Genomic DNA, 20,285 nt, shown 5'->3' on the forward strand with positions numbered 1-20,285 from the left:
TCATACTTATAATCAAAATAATGCTCTTCTACTTCAGGATTATATTTAAGTTTCTGTTCTGGATTTTTTTTAAGAAGTTTAATATAATCATGAAATATAATTGATCCTCCACCAGATGCTGTATAATCATTTCCATAAAAGTTTAAACCCATTAAAATCTTTGGTCTTTGGGTAAGATTTGAACTGATAGATGTTATAGAATCCTCAACCCATGAAGATGGAGCATTTGGACCTACAATAAAAAAAATTGTGTTCGCATATTTAATGTGAAACTTCTTACTAACAGCTATTAAATTGAAGGATTTGAAGGACATTTTTGAAAAGTATATTTTGAAAAAATGTTGAAAAAGTAATAAATTAAAAATTAATAAATAATTTAATCTACTTTCACAAAATTTGTATTAAAATAGCCGTTTGTCCGTCTGAGGACTCTATTCTGGTACATCTATCCACATGCCGAGTTTGATTCCAATTGACCCATAATCCGGAGTTTAACCAGAGTTTTTTTATTGCAAATAATTAATCTTCATACAATTTTATGACACCCGTATTTTTTATTTTACTTCAATTTCATCCCATTTTTTAAAAAAAAAATTAATCAATATTAAGAATTTCAAATTTACACTTTTGCAATCTCTGACGTCACCTATCAAAAGTGTATACAAATCTAACCTGGAGCCCTCGAACGCCTCGAACATCCGAACAACTTTGGTAGTGTTTAGTGCTTCGATAAAAATGGCAGTAACCTGTTAATTATAAAAATTTAAGTTTTAATTTCTAGTAGTAAAAAATATAGAAGTAAATTTAATATTGAGGTAATAAAGAATAATCCCACATAAAAACGTATTTTTTAACGATCTTATTAAAAATAGAAAAATCTAACGTGATTTTAAGATATATGGTGTAAATACGGTAGCAGAGAACTAGACACACCATAATATTATTCTTCAGAGGCTCGCGCCCTGTGAACTATTCAGTCAAATGCTTATAGGTGACGTCACAATTTTCTATGCGTCATTTCAAACCAGTGAAATTTGTATTGAATTTGATTTATTATTAATTCCTTTATTGTAATTTCGTTGCATTTCTTTTTGTATTGAGGGAGTACTTTTTAATCACTTCAATTCAATTTTATATTAAAAATAACAAAAATTTACTATGGTTAAACACCGGATTAAGAAAAATTTTGATGATTTCGTCCATTTAGAGGCATCGGTTCGAAACGTCGAGAACGTCATCCTGTAGCCTGTGCCCAATTATGCCAAAAGTGACCCACATTTTTCTTCAATATCAAATCCTCAGTCCCACCCTGATGAAGACGTAAACGAAACGTCGCACATACGGCCAGATTATCAATTTACGACGACAAAATTGGATTTTGCAAATTGCTCCAAACCAATCAAAAATGCTTCTTACATGTTGTAAAATAGCTGGTTCGTAATATCTCATAATTTTTTCTAAACGCATCCTGAGCGTAGCTAGGCGCGCGCACAAAGTTCACATATATCAATCGCACGCAAATACCGTATGATCGAAAAAAAACGGCGTCCAGTTGGCTTGGAAATGACGATCGATGACATTTTCCATATAATTTTACATATAAAATGACAGCGATCTTCGTTTCATAGCCATCGCTGACGCCGTTTTTATTCGATCATACGGTATTAAGTCAACTGTGTCCGGAAAGTGACAGAATTTTATGTCCGTTCAGTTAATGAGTGATTAATGTGTCAAAGCTTTTATCATGGAAAACACAGCATCAAGCATCAGATATGTACTTCAAATAATTTATGTAGTTTTATTAGATAGTTGTAAAATGTAACGGGTTGCTAATAAGTATTTCGGGATAATTTTTTTATTTAAAATTAATTTGTTATTTGGTTTGGGTTGACTTATAAAAAAAGTTCCACGGAGTTCCACTATCTCCTTCTAACCTACGAAAGATCTATCCTTAGCAACTACAAAACGACAAAGAATGCGTCCCCGCATCTCCACCTTTATCCGAAAAATCGTTTTTTTAAGCTTTTATCTAACTTGCAATGTATGTATGTATGTATGATTCTTCAGGTCAAATATTGTAAGTTGAATTATTAGAACCACTTCCCTTTATCGTAGGAAATTGAAATTTGACATGTTGATTCAATTCCGATGACAATGTTTTTTATAGGGATGGCTTGCTTCAACCCGTGAGGGGGTGAAAAAGGGAGTTTTTCGTAATTCGAGAACGGAGATATCTGGAGACATACAGTTTTCAGTGTTAGATAGCTACGGAAAAGCAAAAATAATTGTAGGAAAAAAATTATCCCATAAAGGGGTGAAAAGGGGTAGTTTTCTATATTTTGAAAACGGTGATATCTGGAGATATATGGTTTTCAGTGTTAAATAGCTAAGGAAAAGCAAAAAAAAATTGCCAAAAAAACATCCCTTAAGGGGTGAAAAATGTATAACTAAAAGGTAAAAAATAATTGAATTTCTGAACACGATGCTTACAATGTTCAATAACTCTGTCAAATACTAAAGGCGACTTAATCTGTCGATATATGAGAATATGAGCAATGGCCTCTGCTACGGCGTCGTCGCGTCGGCGTAGAGCGGGACTAGCAGGAGGCGTGGACAACGGAAGCGGAAATAAAAACAGTAAAATATGTACCGGGTGATTTAAATTTGCGAAACAGCGCTCTCTCACTGCAGCTGCTAATTTTCCAGGGAAGTTTGATCTGGCCAGAGATCCAGCAGATCTAATTTCCGTATGGGCTTGATCGTCTCGTAGTTGTCTCTGGCTTAATCAATTAAATTTGCATTTTTAAATTGCGGTGCCGCGGTGACTAAAATACTTCATTTTCATTCGAATGACACTAAATTCGATGAAATCGATCCAAAAAAAAAGTTACACAACATTATTTGATCTCAACAAGTTTGAACCTTCCCCCACCCTTTAGTTTAAGAGTAAGAGCAAAAAGTTATATACCAAAATTTGTTCAGAATTGAATTACATTTTCATATAGGTAACATGGATTTAGTATACCTTTTCTAGGCTTATTTTTTTGTAAAAATGCGTTTTTATGATTTTGAGTACTGGTTGCTCCCCCTATCGGAGGCCATACAAACTTGAAAATAATTTCCAGCATTTTCTCTTGGCCTCTTTAGCCAACAATTCTTTTTTCCTGAAGTCGTATGACCAATAGTTTCTGAGATATAGCCGTTAGCAATTCTTAATGAATCACCCTGTACAACGTTTTGCCTGCACAGTTCAAAACGTTGAGTAAGGTTATCTAGTATAGTCATTATACGATTGTTTCTGAAACAAACAATTGATTTTAAAATATTTTATTTGAGTTTTCGCAATGAAATACTTTTGTCATCTTAAATTAATAATCTGGCCGTATGTGGCGTCGTATGCAACTCTGCAGGGTGAGACCGTGCACCTTTGCACCGTCGCTCAAATAGCCTACCCACCAAATTTGGTGGCGATCGGACGGCATCAACTTTTGACGTTTCTTACGTCAAAACTAAGGCTGTATTCCGTTGCAAAACCAGGCGAACCAGACCGGTAAACTACGGTAAAGAGCGGTTCCTGAAAAACATCGGTTTGATACGGAACGGTTTGGTAAAATAATGGAAACGTCAAATGTTGACGTTTTCTAAATTTCAATACCTCTATTATAAAATTTATCTTTTATGCATTTTTAATGTGCCTATTCTCTGCTTTTACGTTTGCTTCTTCTTTTCAATGGAGTTTAATATTGAAAAGTACTTTATTAATAAACTGTTAAACTTGTTAGACAGCTCAAGTGAAGATTTACAGGTCCAATATTAAAACATATCATCAATAATAAATAAATAAATCTAAATTTATATTTTTATAGCTTACAAAACATTCATGATTACTTGTTGTCTTGTTTTTCATGTTTCCTTTAAATGTTCCTGACTTTAAGAAACAATGGTTGCATGATAAGTTTAAATAGTCCTAAAAAGTCATTCTATTTAGTTAATTAAATTTATTTACCTGTACTCCCTACCTCCATTGCTTTTGGATGTAAATACAAAATATTATTACAAATTATAGAAATTAAATGAGAATTTCACTTCGAACTTCTAATATTTTCTTGATTTCTGTCACATAAATGAAACTGATGTATGAAATTGAATGACAAACACCATACAAACGATACAAACACAACCAGAGAAACCAGCCTTCTCGCGCTGGTTAGTTTTATGACAGTTCAAAGGGGAAACCGATAGAAATGGAACATAAAACCATAACCAAGGTAAGCAACGGAATACACCCTTACTATCACGGTGACACGGGTCATACACAGTCAACAATCGACAGACTCAATTTAATTTAAATCAGATAATTTCTAAGCCGTATGGTGTCCATTTTTCCTCTCGCCTGTTGTGTCGCGTGTCGTGTCACGGCCTTGATTTTTTTCTCCCAGCGCTCGTAAAGAAATTTCACTTCAAAAAATAGTAAAACTGTCGCTGCAAACTGAATTATGTTTTACCTGGTATTTGGGAATTTGAATAATCATAAGTCATTAGTGAAAATGCAGTTACGTGATCATATAGCTGGTCAAACTGATCCTTTGTAAATAATTCATATTCACTTCGCTTAGGAGGTATAACCAATACAAAATGTAATTTTTCTAAAGCAAAGGTATCACCTAAAATATTATATTATTAAAAACAAATATAACTTTTTCTCTATAGTTAAATAATATTACCTACAAATTTAACAAATGCAACTAAAATATCAGATTTTACAGCCCCAGCTATTTGTGTCCATACCTCGAGAGTAAAACCATCAAAACTATATTGTTTACAAGACTCCACTAAGGTTTGTGTCAAGGAATTTAATTCATTCTTGTCATTGAAAAGTGCAGTATAATCGCTTAATGTCCAACCCTCAAATATAACTCTCGGAAGAACTATAAAATAACTTTAATGTAGCCAAAATGTCACATTTATCTAATTGTAAAAGACCTTTTGTCTTTCTTTCCCTTCCAGCATTTTTTACAGTTATTACCCATTTTTTATCAATATCATGAGTGCCAGTCAGACTGTACAATTTTGGTCCTTTTCTTCTAATTTGAAGCCACACAGGGCTTATGTGTGTAAACTTATTCCCAAATATCTTTGCTACATCATACCCATGATTATTCCACTGAAAAAATAAGTTAAATTAAATATATTTTGTACTAAACTATAAACTTACCGGGGTAACATAACCTAAAACTAAACCATTAAAATTATATTCGTCAGTCTCAGTGAAAAAGGCTTGATAATTCTCTAGAATATCTTTAGCAACTACAGTTTCAGTAACAAAACTTTTATCAAAAACGGAGTATTTTTGAGGACCTGTCCTAATTTTCAATGGTTTTTCTTGAATTTTCTTTTTATTACCTCTATTTTTTGGTGTTAATGTTGATGAAGCACTTTCTATATGTAAAATTGATAAACTTATTGATAGAACTACAATTTTAATACAAAATTTCATCATTTAATACTTAAAAAACAATCTCGCTCAAAATAAAATCTTAGAATTTTTAGGTTAGTTCCTTCTCTCCACTTCTCTCCATCTTCTCCTTGCCCCTACTATAGAAAATATTGTCGGCCTTGTGGTCGAAATGATTGCGCCGCATTCTAGTAGACGCAAGGTCGCCGGTTCGATTCCGGCCTCGGACATGGGTGTTAAATGTGTGTGTGAGTCTGTATTTGTCCGATTTTAAACGCTAATTAAATATTAAGAAATAAGCTGGCTGAATGTCGTAATCTCTGGTCGTAATAGACAAGTGGCCAAAAATAGGAAAAAAAAAAAAAAAATAGAAAATACTATAACAACAGAGCGGCGTTGCCAGATTAAAAATTAATCATAACGGTTGATGTAAAATGACAGAAATTTACAAATATTTCTTGTAATCTTTGACTTGAATCATATTAAGTACTAAATAAAATTATAAATATCGAAATTTTCAAATGTAGTAAGCTCTAATTATATTATTATTTTCTTAAGATTTCCCCAAAGTATACAAAATTAAAAATAAACAAAGTAAATATACGTATACAAAATAAAAAATAAACAAAGGCTTTGACAAATCTCCGGTAGACTTGGCAACATAACAAACAATAACAATAGGATGTTGGCATTCGCATAAAATGTAAACAGTTCCCCTGTGTATATAACACAGTATATAATTTTAATATCCTAAGTGGAAAGAAAAAAGGTCACCTTTCTGTTTTGTACTATGATCCGTTTCTTCCGATGGCTCATCTCGTTGATATTTAGGAAGGTATGCATAAAATATATATTTTACTATCGGTCCTGGGATGAAAAAATATAAAATTCAATTTGTCTTATCAGTCTTATCTACTCTTTGTTATAGTTATAACGTTACAACCATGTTACAACAGGTTCACAACATAATATCCTTGATTATGTATAAATAGATATACAATGAGGGCTTAGTAAAATCCTGTATTCTAGATGGCGCCTTGCCCGATTTGCATTTTTGTATTCCCCTACGATTTTCTTAGAGGGGAATCCGTTAAACCCATGGTACAAAGAATACAAGGTATGATATTACGCAGGTTGGTCGCCACGTGACAGGTGATAACAGGCGCTATTGGTCAGCACGCTGTGCGCACCAGTTCAAATCGTTAAAATATTGTTATAAACCATGGTACAAAGAATACAAGGTATGATATTGCGCAGGTTGGTTATTACGTCACAGGTGATAAACGGCACCATTGGTCGGCAAGCTCTGCGCGCCAATTTCAAATTGTCAAACAGATTGTGTCATCTGTGAAATTTGATTGTGTCAAAATGTGAAAATAATTTTTCAAATGTCAAGCTCGATGTCAAAACATAACTTTTGGGGTTATGTCCTAATTCTTCCCTATTTTAGGTCTCTTTTTATTAGTGGCAATTGGACAATATGGATATTTTTTTGTATGGCGTATGACGTCACAGGTGGTATGCGCAAACTTAACGAAATTGGAGCCGCTATCGATCATACCTTATTTTCTTTGTACCATGGTTATAAACCTGTTTTTTTGTTTATATACCGTCATTGAATTGTCGCTAAGCAAGTTACTGTGGAGCAGTGCGTAAGGAGTCGGGCTAGAAAGCGAGAGACCGGAGTTCGAATCTCAGCCGGGACATAACTTTTTATTTATTTTTTTAAATACTGTTGTATTCTATAGTTTTTTTTGTAGTATAAAAAAAGAACTATTTATTCTGTTATTTTTTAATCTCCGTTATTAATATAAATTGATTGTTGGTACAATACCTCATTTAATATAAAATAATCTACTTTTTGAAATGTATCGGGCCCTAATTGTACCTAAAAGTAATATATTTTTAGTGATATACCATATTGTAAACTATTTAATATTTCAGTCACTTAAAAAGCTAATTTGCATTGAATAATTGTCTACCATTAAAGGAAATTTGAGCTATAATATAATCCTCGATGGGCATATTCTGGGTATGCAAATACTTCCTCTAAATTTTGGGTGTCGTTCAACCAATTTATTCTCAAAACCTGAAACATCTACATATAAAAAGAAGCACAGGTCACTAATTACAATAAACTTCACCCTTGGAATTACTTCTATCATAATTACAATACGTTCATCTGCATTGGCATTTTCTACTTTTCGATGGGAAACAATAAACTTCCCAACATTTTTTAAATGATGTAATAATTCCTCTTGTGGTTACTTTTCCATAGATAACCTCATCTCTGTCCTCATGTGAATTCAGAGGCAATGAACATGAAAATTATTTACCATAACATCGCAAACTAAAAACCTAATAAACAATTTTATACCGAATATAGAAATAAATTTAGTATTCTTACCTAAGGCTATTATCGACCAAATCCATGTTAATAGGTAATTATTATTTTTAAATATATTTTTGGAACTGCTGGTTTTAGTAATTATTAAATTAAATGAACTAAAAAGTCTTAAAAATAAACAATACTTAACCATAACCCCAAAAAATGCAGATCTGTCAACTTTCTTTATTTTTTATTTATTCATTATTTTCATAGTGACGTCACAGGTGGTATGCGCGAACTGAACGAAATTGGAGCCGCTATCGATGATACCTTGTATTCTTTGTACCATGCATACCTATGATGCATACCATGCGTTAAACCCGCCCATCGTTCAAAAATGGAAGGGCGCGAGGTCACATCTATTGGGCTACTTCAGAGGGCTACTTATTAGCACGTTTCACGCATGTTTTACGAAAATAGCTTTATCCTTGTTTGTTTCAACTGTGACAAGAAAAAAGGAAAAAAAGTCATATTCGTTTCTAAATTCAGAAGTGTCTAGTCCTAGCAGTCAACTATTAAGCTTGACCAATCAGGTTGGTTAGCGTGGTTATTTTGTGATTTGGAGTGTGTTAATTCATTTGTGTTTGTCAAAAACTCTAACGTGATTGGTCGGGCTTAACAGTTGCCTGCTAGGGCTAGACACAAGTCTATTAATCCTTCTATTAATATATAAACAAGGAAAGGGATAATATGTTCATAACAGCTCTAATAACGGTCATAGACAGATAACAGTGATAACAGGTTATAATTTCTATGGTTATAAATGGGTTATAATACATGGTACAAAGAATACAAGGTATGATCGATAGCGGCTCCAATTTCGTTCAGTTCGCGCATACCACCTGTGACGTCACTATGAAAATAATGAATAAATAAAAAATAAAGAAAGTTGACAGGAGATCTGCATTTTTTGGGGTTATGGTCAGGGGGGTGACAGTAAACCGGAAAATTGGAAACAGTTGTGGCGCGGTTCTACCCAGGCAGAAAGCATGGCCTTCTAGACTGTCCTAGACAAAAATCTGAATATTTCTATATGATTTCTGTCAATTTCTGCTACGGAACATTTTTATGCACGTCGGCGTCCTGTTCTTTTTGTCCTTTTGTCTGTGTGTCAGCGTCAGCTCCCAGGAGCCTCTGGCAAGTCCAGGCGCCATTTTAATTTTTTGCCGTTTAGATTTGATTGGAAGTTTGTTTCTGATATTTCGGTATAAAATTGTTTATTAGGTTTTTAGTTTGCGATGTTTTTGGTATATAATTTTCATGTTAACACTACAATTAATATGAGGATATATGATATTAATTATCACATGAAGAAAATGACCCACAAGAGGAATTATTGCATCATTTAAAAAATGCTAGGAAGGTTATTATTTCCATCGAGCAGTAGAAAATGCCAATGCAGATGAGCGAAATGTTAATGATGATAGAAAGTAATTCAAGGGTGAAGTTAATTCTAATTAGTGACCTGTGCTTTACTATGTGTAGTGTTTCAGAGGTTTTGAGGAATAAAGTGGTTGAACGACACCCAAAATTTAAGATGAAGTATTTGCATGCCCAGAATATGCCCATCGAGGATTATATTATGGGCCATATTATATGTAAAATAGGTAATATATTAACTGTTTTTATATTTTTTTAACTTTAAACCAAAGGATCTTGGGATATTCTTTACCAATATTTTATATCTCTAAAATAAAGACTGATAGGTACATTTTGGAACCAATTGAAAGCAAGTTATACAAGGTAAATTATGATTATTGAGACTATTATTAGCCTACATTAATTTTCTATTATGAACAGAAATGCGTAATTACATGACATAGAGTAAATAGTATGTATTTTTCATAGCAATAATGCTATAGAATCTGACAGTATGTAGATTATTTTTAAAATACAAATGAGTTTAGATGTCCCCGGTCTATTATATTTTTTATTCGATTTTATTTTCATTCAAGTCCTGTTTGATTTAATTCACAAAGTCTTATGTACCTATACAAAACATGTTTTTAAGAATATATCTTTTTGATTCCAGGTTTGGCCTTACTGACCCAATGTGATAATAACCATAGATCATCTTAACAAGTTTAGATTGGAAAGCCCGTAAAAATTTTTAGGTCGCGAAATTATTTTGGGTCGCGACCGTTATGAGATCTGGCGCTGCTACAGCGGTCGCTAAAGAACAACAGCAAGCAAAAACATTTATTTATCTTCATGTTTCTGTAAGTCAATGCATCTGTTACTTTACTAATTCACTTTAACACAGCATCTCTGATATTATTTAAATATTTGATATTGATACAGTAGTTTATTGGATTATAAGCTCTTTAAAAAGTGTTGATTTGCATATCTTGTGAGTTTAATTCAAATTCCAAATATTTTGAGTAATTTTGTTGTATTATTGTACTACTATGAAAGAGTAAAAAGTATATTAAGCCCTCATTTAAACCTCCTGAACAGCCCATAAATTACCAACCGGAAACGAAATGGCATTTCATAAAATTGCAATTGTCATGTCATATGTCATGTCATACATGTCTCCTTATATATATCTGAAAATTAGTTACCCAGGCAACCACGCTGTTTCCATAATTTATAAAATTAAATGAAAATAATAATAAATTTGAATAAACCGTATTTATATATATAATTCCGGCGATATAATTCCGGAAATAAATGAACCGCTCCGAAATTTACTAAAAGTTCTGGGTCGCGACCATTTGCAAAAGAATAAGCGCCAAATAGTGTTTACATTGTCCTTATGGGCACTTTCCAATCTAAAACTTGTTTCATTTTATCTATGCCAATAGTACCTGTTATCACCTGCTTGACGTAGCGACCAACCTGCCGCAATATCATACCTTGTATTCTTTATGGTTATGGTTAGAATATGTGGGATTTTAAGGTTTTAGTTCATTTAATTTATAGCGGGCTAAAAGCAGCAGTTCCAAAATATATTTAAAAATAATAATTACCTATTAACATGGATTTGGTCGATAATAATAGCCTTAGGTAGAGAATACTAAATTTATTTCTATATTCGGTAGAACAGTTCTTTATTAGGTTTTTAGTTTGCGATGTTTATGGTAAATAATTGGCTTCATGTTCATTTCCGTCTGAATTCACATGAGGACAGAGATAGGGTTATCTATGGAAGAAAGTAACCACAAGAGGAATTATTACATCATTTAAAAATGCACAGGAAGTTTATTGTTTCCCATCGAAAAGTAGAAAATGCCAATGCAGATGAAATGTATTTTGTATTTTTACTTTTCATAAATAAAACCAAAAATTATTTACATTCACATATATTTATTTGAAATATGGAACAACGTGACTAAAGAAATACCAAATACAGATAGACATTATTGTATTGTTGTGATAGAAGTAATTCCAAAGGGGTGAAGTTTGCGTATAATTAGTGACCTGTGCTTTTTTATATGTAGATGTTTCAGGTTTTGAGAATAAATTGGTTGAAAGCGACACCCAAAATAGATAACGGAGTATTTGCATACCAGAATATGCCCATAGAGGATTATATTATAGCTCAAATTTCAATTTAATGGTAGACAATTATTCAATGCAAATTAACTTTTAAGTGACTGAAATATTAAATAGTTTACAATATGGTATATCACTAAAATATATTACTTTTTGGAGGTACAATTAGGGCCCGATACATTTTCAAAAAGTAGAGATATTATTTTTATATTAAATAGACATATTGTACCAACAATCAATTTATATTAATAACGGAGATTAAAAATGATGGCTATAGTTATAGTCTTACCTTGCTGTAGAATTTAAGCATTTTTCAGAAAAATCGCCGATCGAGAATGTTATAACACCATTTTCTTGCATCTAAAAAACAAAAACAGTGTTTATTTACGACCTATTTTTTCATATACATGGGACATACCTACTACTGCAGAAACGTCATTTCTCAGTTTTCATGTAATATATATTTATTTATAGTAATAACGCTAGATTTATAAATGACAGAATAAATAGTTCTTTTTTTTATACTACAAAATAAACTATAGAATACAACAGTATTAAAAAAAAAGTTATGTCAGCCGAGTTTCGAACTCCGGTCTCTTGCTCTAACCCGACTCCTTACGCACTGCTCCATAGTAACTTGCTTAGCGATGAAGTCAATGACGGTATATAAACAAAAAAACAGGTTTATAAGAATATCTTGACGATTTGAACTGGCGCGCGGAGCGTGCTGACCAATAGCGCCTGTTATCACCTGTGACGTAGCGACCAACCTGCGCAATATCATACCTTGTATTCTTTGTACCATGGTTATAATATGTGGGATATCGGGTTATATCACTGCAATTATGGCGGGCCCAGGGCCCAGTCACTCTTATGGAGCATTAAATTACAAATTGACGATTCGGCCCACTATAGATGGTGCTAATTTACGTCGTGTATATATGGTTGCAGAACAGTTCTTCGTGTATGTATGGTTGCTTCAAACGTTACGATTGGCTCGGTCTTTAAATTCATTTTATGAATTTTGCGATTGATTTCCCTCTTCCGTCCACACAGTACTTCAAATACTCCTTTATTTATGCTTCAAACTATATTTAAGCTGCCTTTATTTTGTTTTTAATACAAAATGTATTTATTGTATTCCGACTCCAACTTTTTCATATTATATTATTCAAAGGTAGCCATATTTCTTAGTGTTTCTTGAATTATACAACTGTGATGAACTGCAACGAGATGAATTTTCAAAGTATAAGCAGCCTCTAGGATAAATTTTACATATCCGTTGTAGCAGGCTGAATTCATAATTTATTACCATAAAGATATAATTCTCGTCAAGATATCTGGTGGTGTAGTGGATAAGGCTCTCGTCTAGCAACACGAAGGTAGCCGGTTCGAGTCGTGCCGCCGACACGACTTTTTTATTTAATAAATAATTATTTTGACCTTGAAGCCCTGAGCCGCACTCGGCCCGCTATAGATGGCAGCAAAAATTTTGTTCGCTTTTTTATTGACTGATCGTTCTGTAGTTATTCTGTGGGTTAGTCTGTGATGTTTGTAAAACTGTTCTATAGTAAGTTTAATGTTTATAGGGTTACAAAATATGAAAGATATATTAATAAACATCGGGTTCAAATCCAATTATTCCCAATATTCTCAATATTTCCAATATTTCCGAGACACGTTTGGAAATTTCCAATATTGCCATTTCCATGGAAATATTTCCGTAGAAGGAAATATTTACAACACTAGTCAGATATGATGGATTAAAAACTTTAGCAAAAACCATGAACAGCTTTTATTTATTATACGAGAGTTGTCTTTTTTTGCATATAGAAACATAGTAGGCTCCTGTCAACATATATCAAATGTTAAAATTAACTGTCATCTTTCGTTTTACATCGCTTTGTTTAAAGCTGTACAGGGTGGGCTAAATTGGACGCTTGTAAAGGAAAACATCCTTTTCTATAGAAGATAGACAAAAACTAATATCGGTGTATGGAGCTCAATTTTCATCAAAAACATGATGGTGAAAAGCGCACATCGATATCTGTTTCCGTTTCGGAGTTACGGGGTGTTTATCAAAAATGTGCATTTTTAACAAATAGCTGTAACTTTTTTGCTATGGAAAATCTTGTATTTTTATTAAAACATTTCCAAGGCATCTTTTTACATAGAATTTAAAGGTTTAAATATAATTTTTTTTTAAATTAATAATTTAAGAATTATCAACAGAAAATTTGATTTTTTATATGGGATACCCTGTATATTTTTAATTCATTAAAAATAATTTAAAATTATCTTTCCAAAAATAGAGCATACTTGATATTTTGCTCGATCCCTCTTCGAGATTTAGAGTTTTTAAAAATCCGCCCACCTTGAATAAGTAGGCTTTGAAGAGCACCGGCTCTAATGCAAAAAAGTTCTAGCTGCGAGCAGCAATTAAAACGAAAATAATATTTGCAACTTAATTTTTTTAATGCCAACTTAATTTTTTTAAATACGGGCCTGCATTTTTTATTTCAGATTTTGAAATTTAACTCGCTCTCCCGAGTACAATGATATGCCACACTTAATATTTCTTTTTGTTTTGGAAATTAGGACACAATTTATTTAAACTAATTTCAAGTCCGGTCCGGATCTGTTTTTTTTAAATATTTAATATATTCATCGTTACAATATTGATAAGCTTTCAAACTTAACAGTGACGTAGGTTGGATACGGAAAATCAAATGCAATAAAATAATAAATAAAATGTAGTTAATATAAATATAATATAAATAAAATGTAATATAAACAATCAACTCATTTCCCCGGAAGATGGATTTGAAATGGTAGAACAGTATAATGGCCAGCGAGGTACCTGGGCCGTCTGATGACGTCAAGTAATTCGACAGGTCCAAATTTTAACAAAAAAGTAAAATCAACACATCTAGGCAGTTACAATAAAGAGTACAAAATGCATTCGAAAGTATAAGAACATCTCAATTCAAAAGCTTATAAATAAAATGGAAGCGCAATAAACTTTTAGTGGCAATAGGAGGGCTGTAACCATTTCGAACATGCAGACTATGTAAAGCATTAAAAAATTGTTTGTAAGAAGTTAATTTTTCAGTAATACAACAATTATATATAGCAAAATAAATAGACTTCGTACACTGAGAATTTCAAATTTTACAATAAGAAGAAGTTAAGAAATAAAATTGCTTTTAAATTGCGATTCTGGATATAATTTATTGTGAAATCTTTCATTGGCTCAAATTTTCACTTATTCGATGTAATAGCACTGATCGAATATGTTGGCAGAGAATATAACAGATTAAATAAATTTAATAAAACAAGTCGAACTTGAAATTTTTTTAAATTATAATGAAAAACAAAAAAAAGTATAAGTGTGGTATATCATTATACTCAGGAGAGGGAGTTCGTTCAAAAATGCTGAAATATAAAAATGCAGATCCGTATTTAAAAAAATAACTGGCCTCTGTATCTCACAAATTATGAGCTAAGTTGAAAATCTAAAAATAAATCAAGAATAGGCCCTAACAAAGTGGCTATGAGAACGGTGCAATTAGTTTTTTTGATTTTCTAAATTTTTTTTTTTTAGAAAAAAAAAAATAGTTTTTTTTAAAAAAAAAAATCGTTTTTTTTTTTTCCAAAAAATCAGCAATCCTGAAATTTTTAAAACTGTTTCGATGGCATCTTGGGTGAAAGTCAGCCTAAGACCCAACTGTTGCCCCAATTTATCCATCTTCGTTAAATAATAATCTTCAAATTAACACTTCAGTTTGTTTCACTGAAAATAACATAGTTACACGTCATTATTTTTAGCTGTTTCCGATTTTAAATTTTCTGTTGGGGTTTTGTGGTTTACATTTAGTTTAGTTCACGGTGTCTTGTAGTTTTAGTTAATTCAGCTATTCAGTTTAAGTTTCCTTGTTTTGATTTATTTAAAATGCTTGTTAAAAAAAAAACGTTAAAAAAAAAAATATTTTTTAGATTTTCTTAGGACTAAATATCATCAAAGAACTGTGGGTGTTTTTTCCGAAAATACCTATAAGATATGCTAATATCAAAAAAGCGATAGACATACAGTTCGATCAAATAATCGACTTATTAACTACATATACTTTGTAAGAATATTATACTTCTATGCAGGTAGTAATAAATTTTCATGCCAACTATAACGCCGTTCTTTGTTTAAAATTATATAATATAAAAAAAATTTCCATTAACATACAACTGAATAAAATGTCCTCTACATTTATGTTCCTGAGTCCTGAAAAAACAATATGGTGATATTATATATATAACTTGGTAATATTTGACCGGTAGTTCATGCTCGTTGGAATTTGACTTTCGAAATCTGTTGTCAAAAATAAGTTTTTTACGTATGGCAGTTAAGACAGAATCGTAGTAATCAATTACTCTACCAACTTTTGAAACACTCAGTATGATTTTTTAAAAAAGTTCAATAATATGTAAAAAAACAAAAATAAATTATGCGTGTCCAACAGCGTTTTCCCGAAAGATAACCGTTGTTAAGATAACAATATTGTAATATTTGAGGGGCATTTTCACCCTCTTGGAATCGAGAAACCCCTCCTTATGGAATCTCTACACCCCACAGTCAATCCGTTTGCCAAAAATCATCAGCTTTAAACGTCAAGCAGTTTAAGCAGAATTAAAGACAAGCATCTCAAAACAGAAGAGATTCCATCGATGTTGCCATATTGCAATATTACATGTCAATCTGCGTCAATTGTCATTACTGTCATTAGTTTAAGAGGTTATATTTTAGAAGATTTGCCGCCTATTTTCATTTGTTGAAGACCGATCAATGCCTTCTATTAAAAGATCAGCCTACGGGCGAGATTTATGACGTCACGCTAGTTAGATATAACGGATTAATAAATATGTTGTAAGAATACATGGAAAACATAATTATTCCTCAGATTTTGGGTTTGTATTTAAAAATGATATAGTTTAAATGAAATAGTACATAATATACAGTAATAAACTACAACATATTATACCTATTTAATAGTAAATCTTGGCCATAAACATACCATATGCTATGCAGCAATTTTTACACATCGTACACAAAAATATATAGGTTACATAGAAATGGAGTAATGTATAAATAGTATTTAAATTTTGGGGTTTGAAATCGATCTAATTTAAAACATCTGAATATCTACCTAATTAGTGATGTATATTATTATGCATTACAAATACTTATTAGTATTGTATTTTTTGCAGTACAATAGTTCGATCAAATTATTTGTAGCAAATATATACCATATTATTCTAAAAAATAGGCGTCACTGCTAATGAAATGAGTCGCGTGCACTGGGTATATGTTATATTCTGCTTATAAAGGTCTTGTGATTTTCCATTGGGATATTTAGGCTCGTTATACAACTATCGTCGTAATTGTTTCGTGATTCTGCATTTATATAGTGAATTATCGTTATTGGGATAAGGATGTAAAATGAATTCATTTTCCTAGGTGTGAAGATTTTGGCAGATGTTTGTCTAATGGAATTATGTTGTTCTCGCGGACATTGGTTCCCCAATTTGCAGTTATTTCTTGTTTGTTTGTATGGCGATAAGCGTTGTGGCTGAGGTAATTGTTTTGGAGGAAAATTTCTTTGACTAAGGTTATTATTTCTATTCTGTTATTTGGGTTGAAATTAGGTTTAAATTTATGATGGTTACTATTATGGATTAGAGGATTATGATTATTTTTGAGAAAGGTCTTTGTGAACGAGACATTAAATTAGAATAGTTCGCATTGTTCTAAACATTCATGTAATGTACGAGAGTTGGTATAATAGACTGTTTCTCGATACGGTGATTGTCAATTAGCGATTAAAGTTTTCAGAGCTTCAGTGGGAGATAAATTTTCTTTTTAGGTTTTAATTTTTTTAAAAATATATACTGGATGTTTCATTAAAGATATTAGAACAAATTGTTAGAGATAAATAGAAATCGATAATGTTCGCTAGGTGTTTGTTTTCGTTTTATGAATTCATTAAATGGAATTAACACAGTTTGAGGCCATTAGGTGTTTCTAAAAGAGCTTTACGGTATATTTTCCAGGTAGCGAGAGAATCAGGAGATAAAATTATGAAATTTATTCGAAGTAATATACGTATGAGCTGTGTCTTTTAGTTTACTCACGATGTGGAGATTTAACAAATGGACTTGTACATTTGAGCACATAGCAAAAGTTCCAGATTCAAACAATTTAATAATATCATCTACGGTTACGATAAAAGTCGATGATGAGGTATCGTTCTGTTCAGATGAAATAAGGAATAGTTTGGGTAAAAACTTTTCAATTGTTCATCCGTAATAACTGGAGCAGTCATGTTTACGGTTGTGGATTGATTATTGAGATTATTATTATTTTTTAGAGATTGAGATAAGACTGAATTCAAGTAATAATTGATCTATAGTAGTGTTCATAACTTTCGAATAATATTTCTAGTCTTTAAATAGGCGGAAAACCGAGAATAAATGAATCCAAACACTGGAATATTTACAAGGAGATTTGAGAAAGAAAATTCAGATATTCCCAAAAACCAAACAAAATATGTAACTTACTCAGATAGCAGCAGCTTCATACTAGGCAGTGGGCAAGAATTTTCTTTGGACTTCTTCGGGTCTTCGAATAGCCAGCAGAGTATTGAAATACACGGTAGTGAACTGATTACCTCTGACTATCCTGTTCGCAGCGCCAATTAAATAATTTGGAAGCAAAATGAACTTCAAGGTATTTATTTTATTGCAAACAGTGAACTTAAGACAGAGTTGCACCAAAGTAAGTTTGGTTTGGAGCCGAGTATCGATCTGTACTTGTGAGGAATTTAATCTTGAAATCACGGCCGATTTATAGGGCTTATTAGCATGTTGGGACGGAATCTATTACTAACTTTAATTAAATTGAAACGCATAAATTTGAGTCCCACCTTGACGATTCGATCTCAAGTCGAAATGAATCCAATTTTGTAAAACAGTTTTGGATTAATCGATTCAAAAAATCCGGAATCGCATGTCAAAAGATCGGTTTTCTGAAGAATCAATTTAAATGGAACATCCAACAATCTACCTGTGCTCCTAACCTAACACTCGATTTCGAGGGCGAGTGGCGGGACTGCGGGACAGGGGACGGTTAGGGTTAGTTTAGGAAAGTTAAAATAAACCAGAGACTGTGCCAGAGACAAATAAACGTTTTTTGTTTTTGTAAACGTAAGCGGCGTCACATACCACTCAAGCTAAAAAAATGCAGTAATCAACTTTGTAAGCAGTATAGGTATTATTGTGTAAAATAAAATCTAACAATCCCTGCGACAGCTTCCGGAGACCGAGAAGATGCCCTTTCCTCGTTTCCTTCTCCTGTCTCAGAGAGTTCTACTGCAGTCGTAGCAGAAGATGGTCCACCCCTTGCTAAAGCCCCACGGCCACTACTACCTAACACAATACTTCCAGAAGGTCGTAAACTTCTTCGGAGGAAAAGACTCGAACGCCGGCTCGTCGTTTCGACACGAAATATCTCAGCAATTGATGTTTCGATCTCAGAAACACAAGTTTAAGAACTCAAAATGAGTAACATTTAAAAGCTTCCACAGCCGTTCAGAGGAGATCGGTTATATCGTTGAAGAAAAAATCTGTAAAAATTACCAGTTTGTGGTTCTTTTCCATGTCTTCAAACGAGGTGCACCTTCTACATCGTGCCCAGGTCGGCATAATTAATCCAAACCAAACTAATTATTTATTAAAACAAAATATGGTAATCTCGTTTGCGGTTGGTGCCGAAATGAAGAATCATAGATGAACAAACAAGACTAGATAGGAAAGTGCCATTTAACTTAGTGTCACACTGTTTTGAGCGCTCCCTGATGTCTGTAAGTTCGAGTTATATTCAAAATAAAGGAATCTGCGTTACCGATATTATTGCCGCCTTATTTTAAATAATATATTTTTATTTCTTTTAAACATATACTTTATATTACCCAAGATTTCTTCGCAAAATACCATCCTAGTGCATTTATACTAATATAAATATCACCAGAAGGTATTTATATAAAAGATAAATTATAGGGAAATCAGAGTATATATTATAAAAACATAAAATGTTCACTAAATTTTCCTTTTGCAAATAATTTATTTCAATGCTAAAAAATGTATAATATTCAATGCTAAGTATATATATATATATATATATATATATATATATATATATATATATATATATATATATATATATATATATATATATATATATATATATATATATAGTCTATTGCTGAGGTTTCAAATAGTAATGTTAACACTCCTGCAATGGATTGACGCCCGATTAGTTGAGAGTCAACTGTAGTCAAGGAGAAGAAGTCCGTTGCAGAGTGATGAGAATGTAAATCTACATCATAAATTAATCTTCTTAATGCTGACGGTGGAATATAACATGTCGGGTAACACGAGCCATAATCACAATGCACATTATGTTTTGGATAAACAGGAGTTGAATTTCCCATTAATGGTATTTGGAGATCTCCAAGAGTGTCAGCAACAGGTTGATTTAAGGTAGATGCTGATACACGAAGGGCTTGTGACGAATCCAGTTGAATTGCTGTCGTTGGGGTCTCCAAAGTTGTTAACCTGGGACTTAAGAAAGACACTATTGACATTGGAACAGGAGAATTTATAATAGGGGATTCAGGAGATAAAATCATGGTTCTAGTGCCAGATGATGTCTGATGCGTAATATATAACTGCCAGGTTATGTGTTCAATTTGGAGTATATTGCGACAAGAAGATTCAGGACCTATTTTGATTTCCCAATCGATCCAAATACAACGAGATCGTTCGTTATATCCACAATATTCTGCGCATGCAGATCCTGAGAAAAAGCATCCTCGACGATGAGCAAGAGAAGAT

The 20,285-nt window shown here is 32.4% G+C and overlaps 1 protein-coding gene across 2 annotated transcripts in view; it reads right to left on the bottom strand.

The window, feature by feature from the left end:
• Positions 1–20,285, bottom strand: part of LOC115879214 (chitinase domain-containing protein 1) — a 45,138-nt gene that overhangs the window by 412 nt on the left and 24,441 nt on the right. The window contains exons 2-6 of one of the 2 annotated variants that reach the window (XM_030895910.1): positions 5,216–5,439; positions 4,984–5,164; positions 4,725–4,928; positions 4,506–4,664; positions 7–232 (exon numbers count right to left, since the gene is read on the bottom strand). In XM_030895910.1, coding sequence (XP_030751770.1) covers positions 7–232; positions 4,506–4,664; positions 4,725–4,928; positions 4,984–5,164; positions 5,216–5,439 — 994 coding nt within the window. Of the gene's footprint in view, positions 1–6; positions 233–4,505; positions 4,665–4,724; positions 4,929–4,983; positions 5,165–5,215; positions 5,852–20,285 lie in introns of those variants that run through there. The other variant, XM_030895909.1, reaches the window with a different exon arrangement.

The sequence above is a fragment of the Sitophilus oryzae genome, unplaced genomic scaffold (genome assembly GCF_002938485.1).
Source record: "Sitophilus oryzae breed Bouriz unplaced genomic scaffold, Soryzae_2.0 scaffold_1576_pilon_pilon, whole genome shotgun sequence".
NCBI lineage: Eukaryota > Metazoa > Arthropoda > Insecta > Coleoptera > Curculionidae > Sitophilus > Sitophilus oryzae.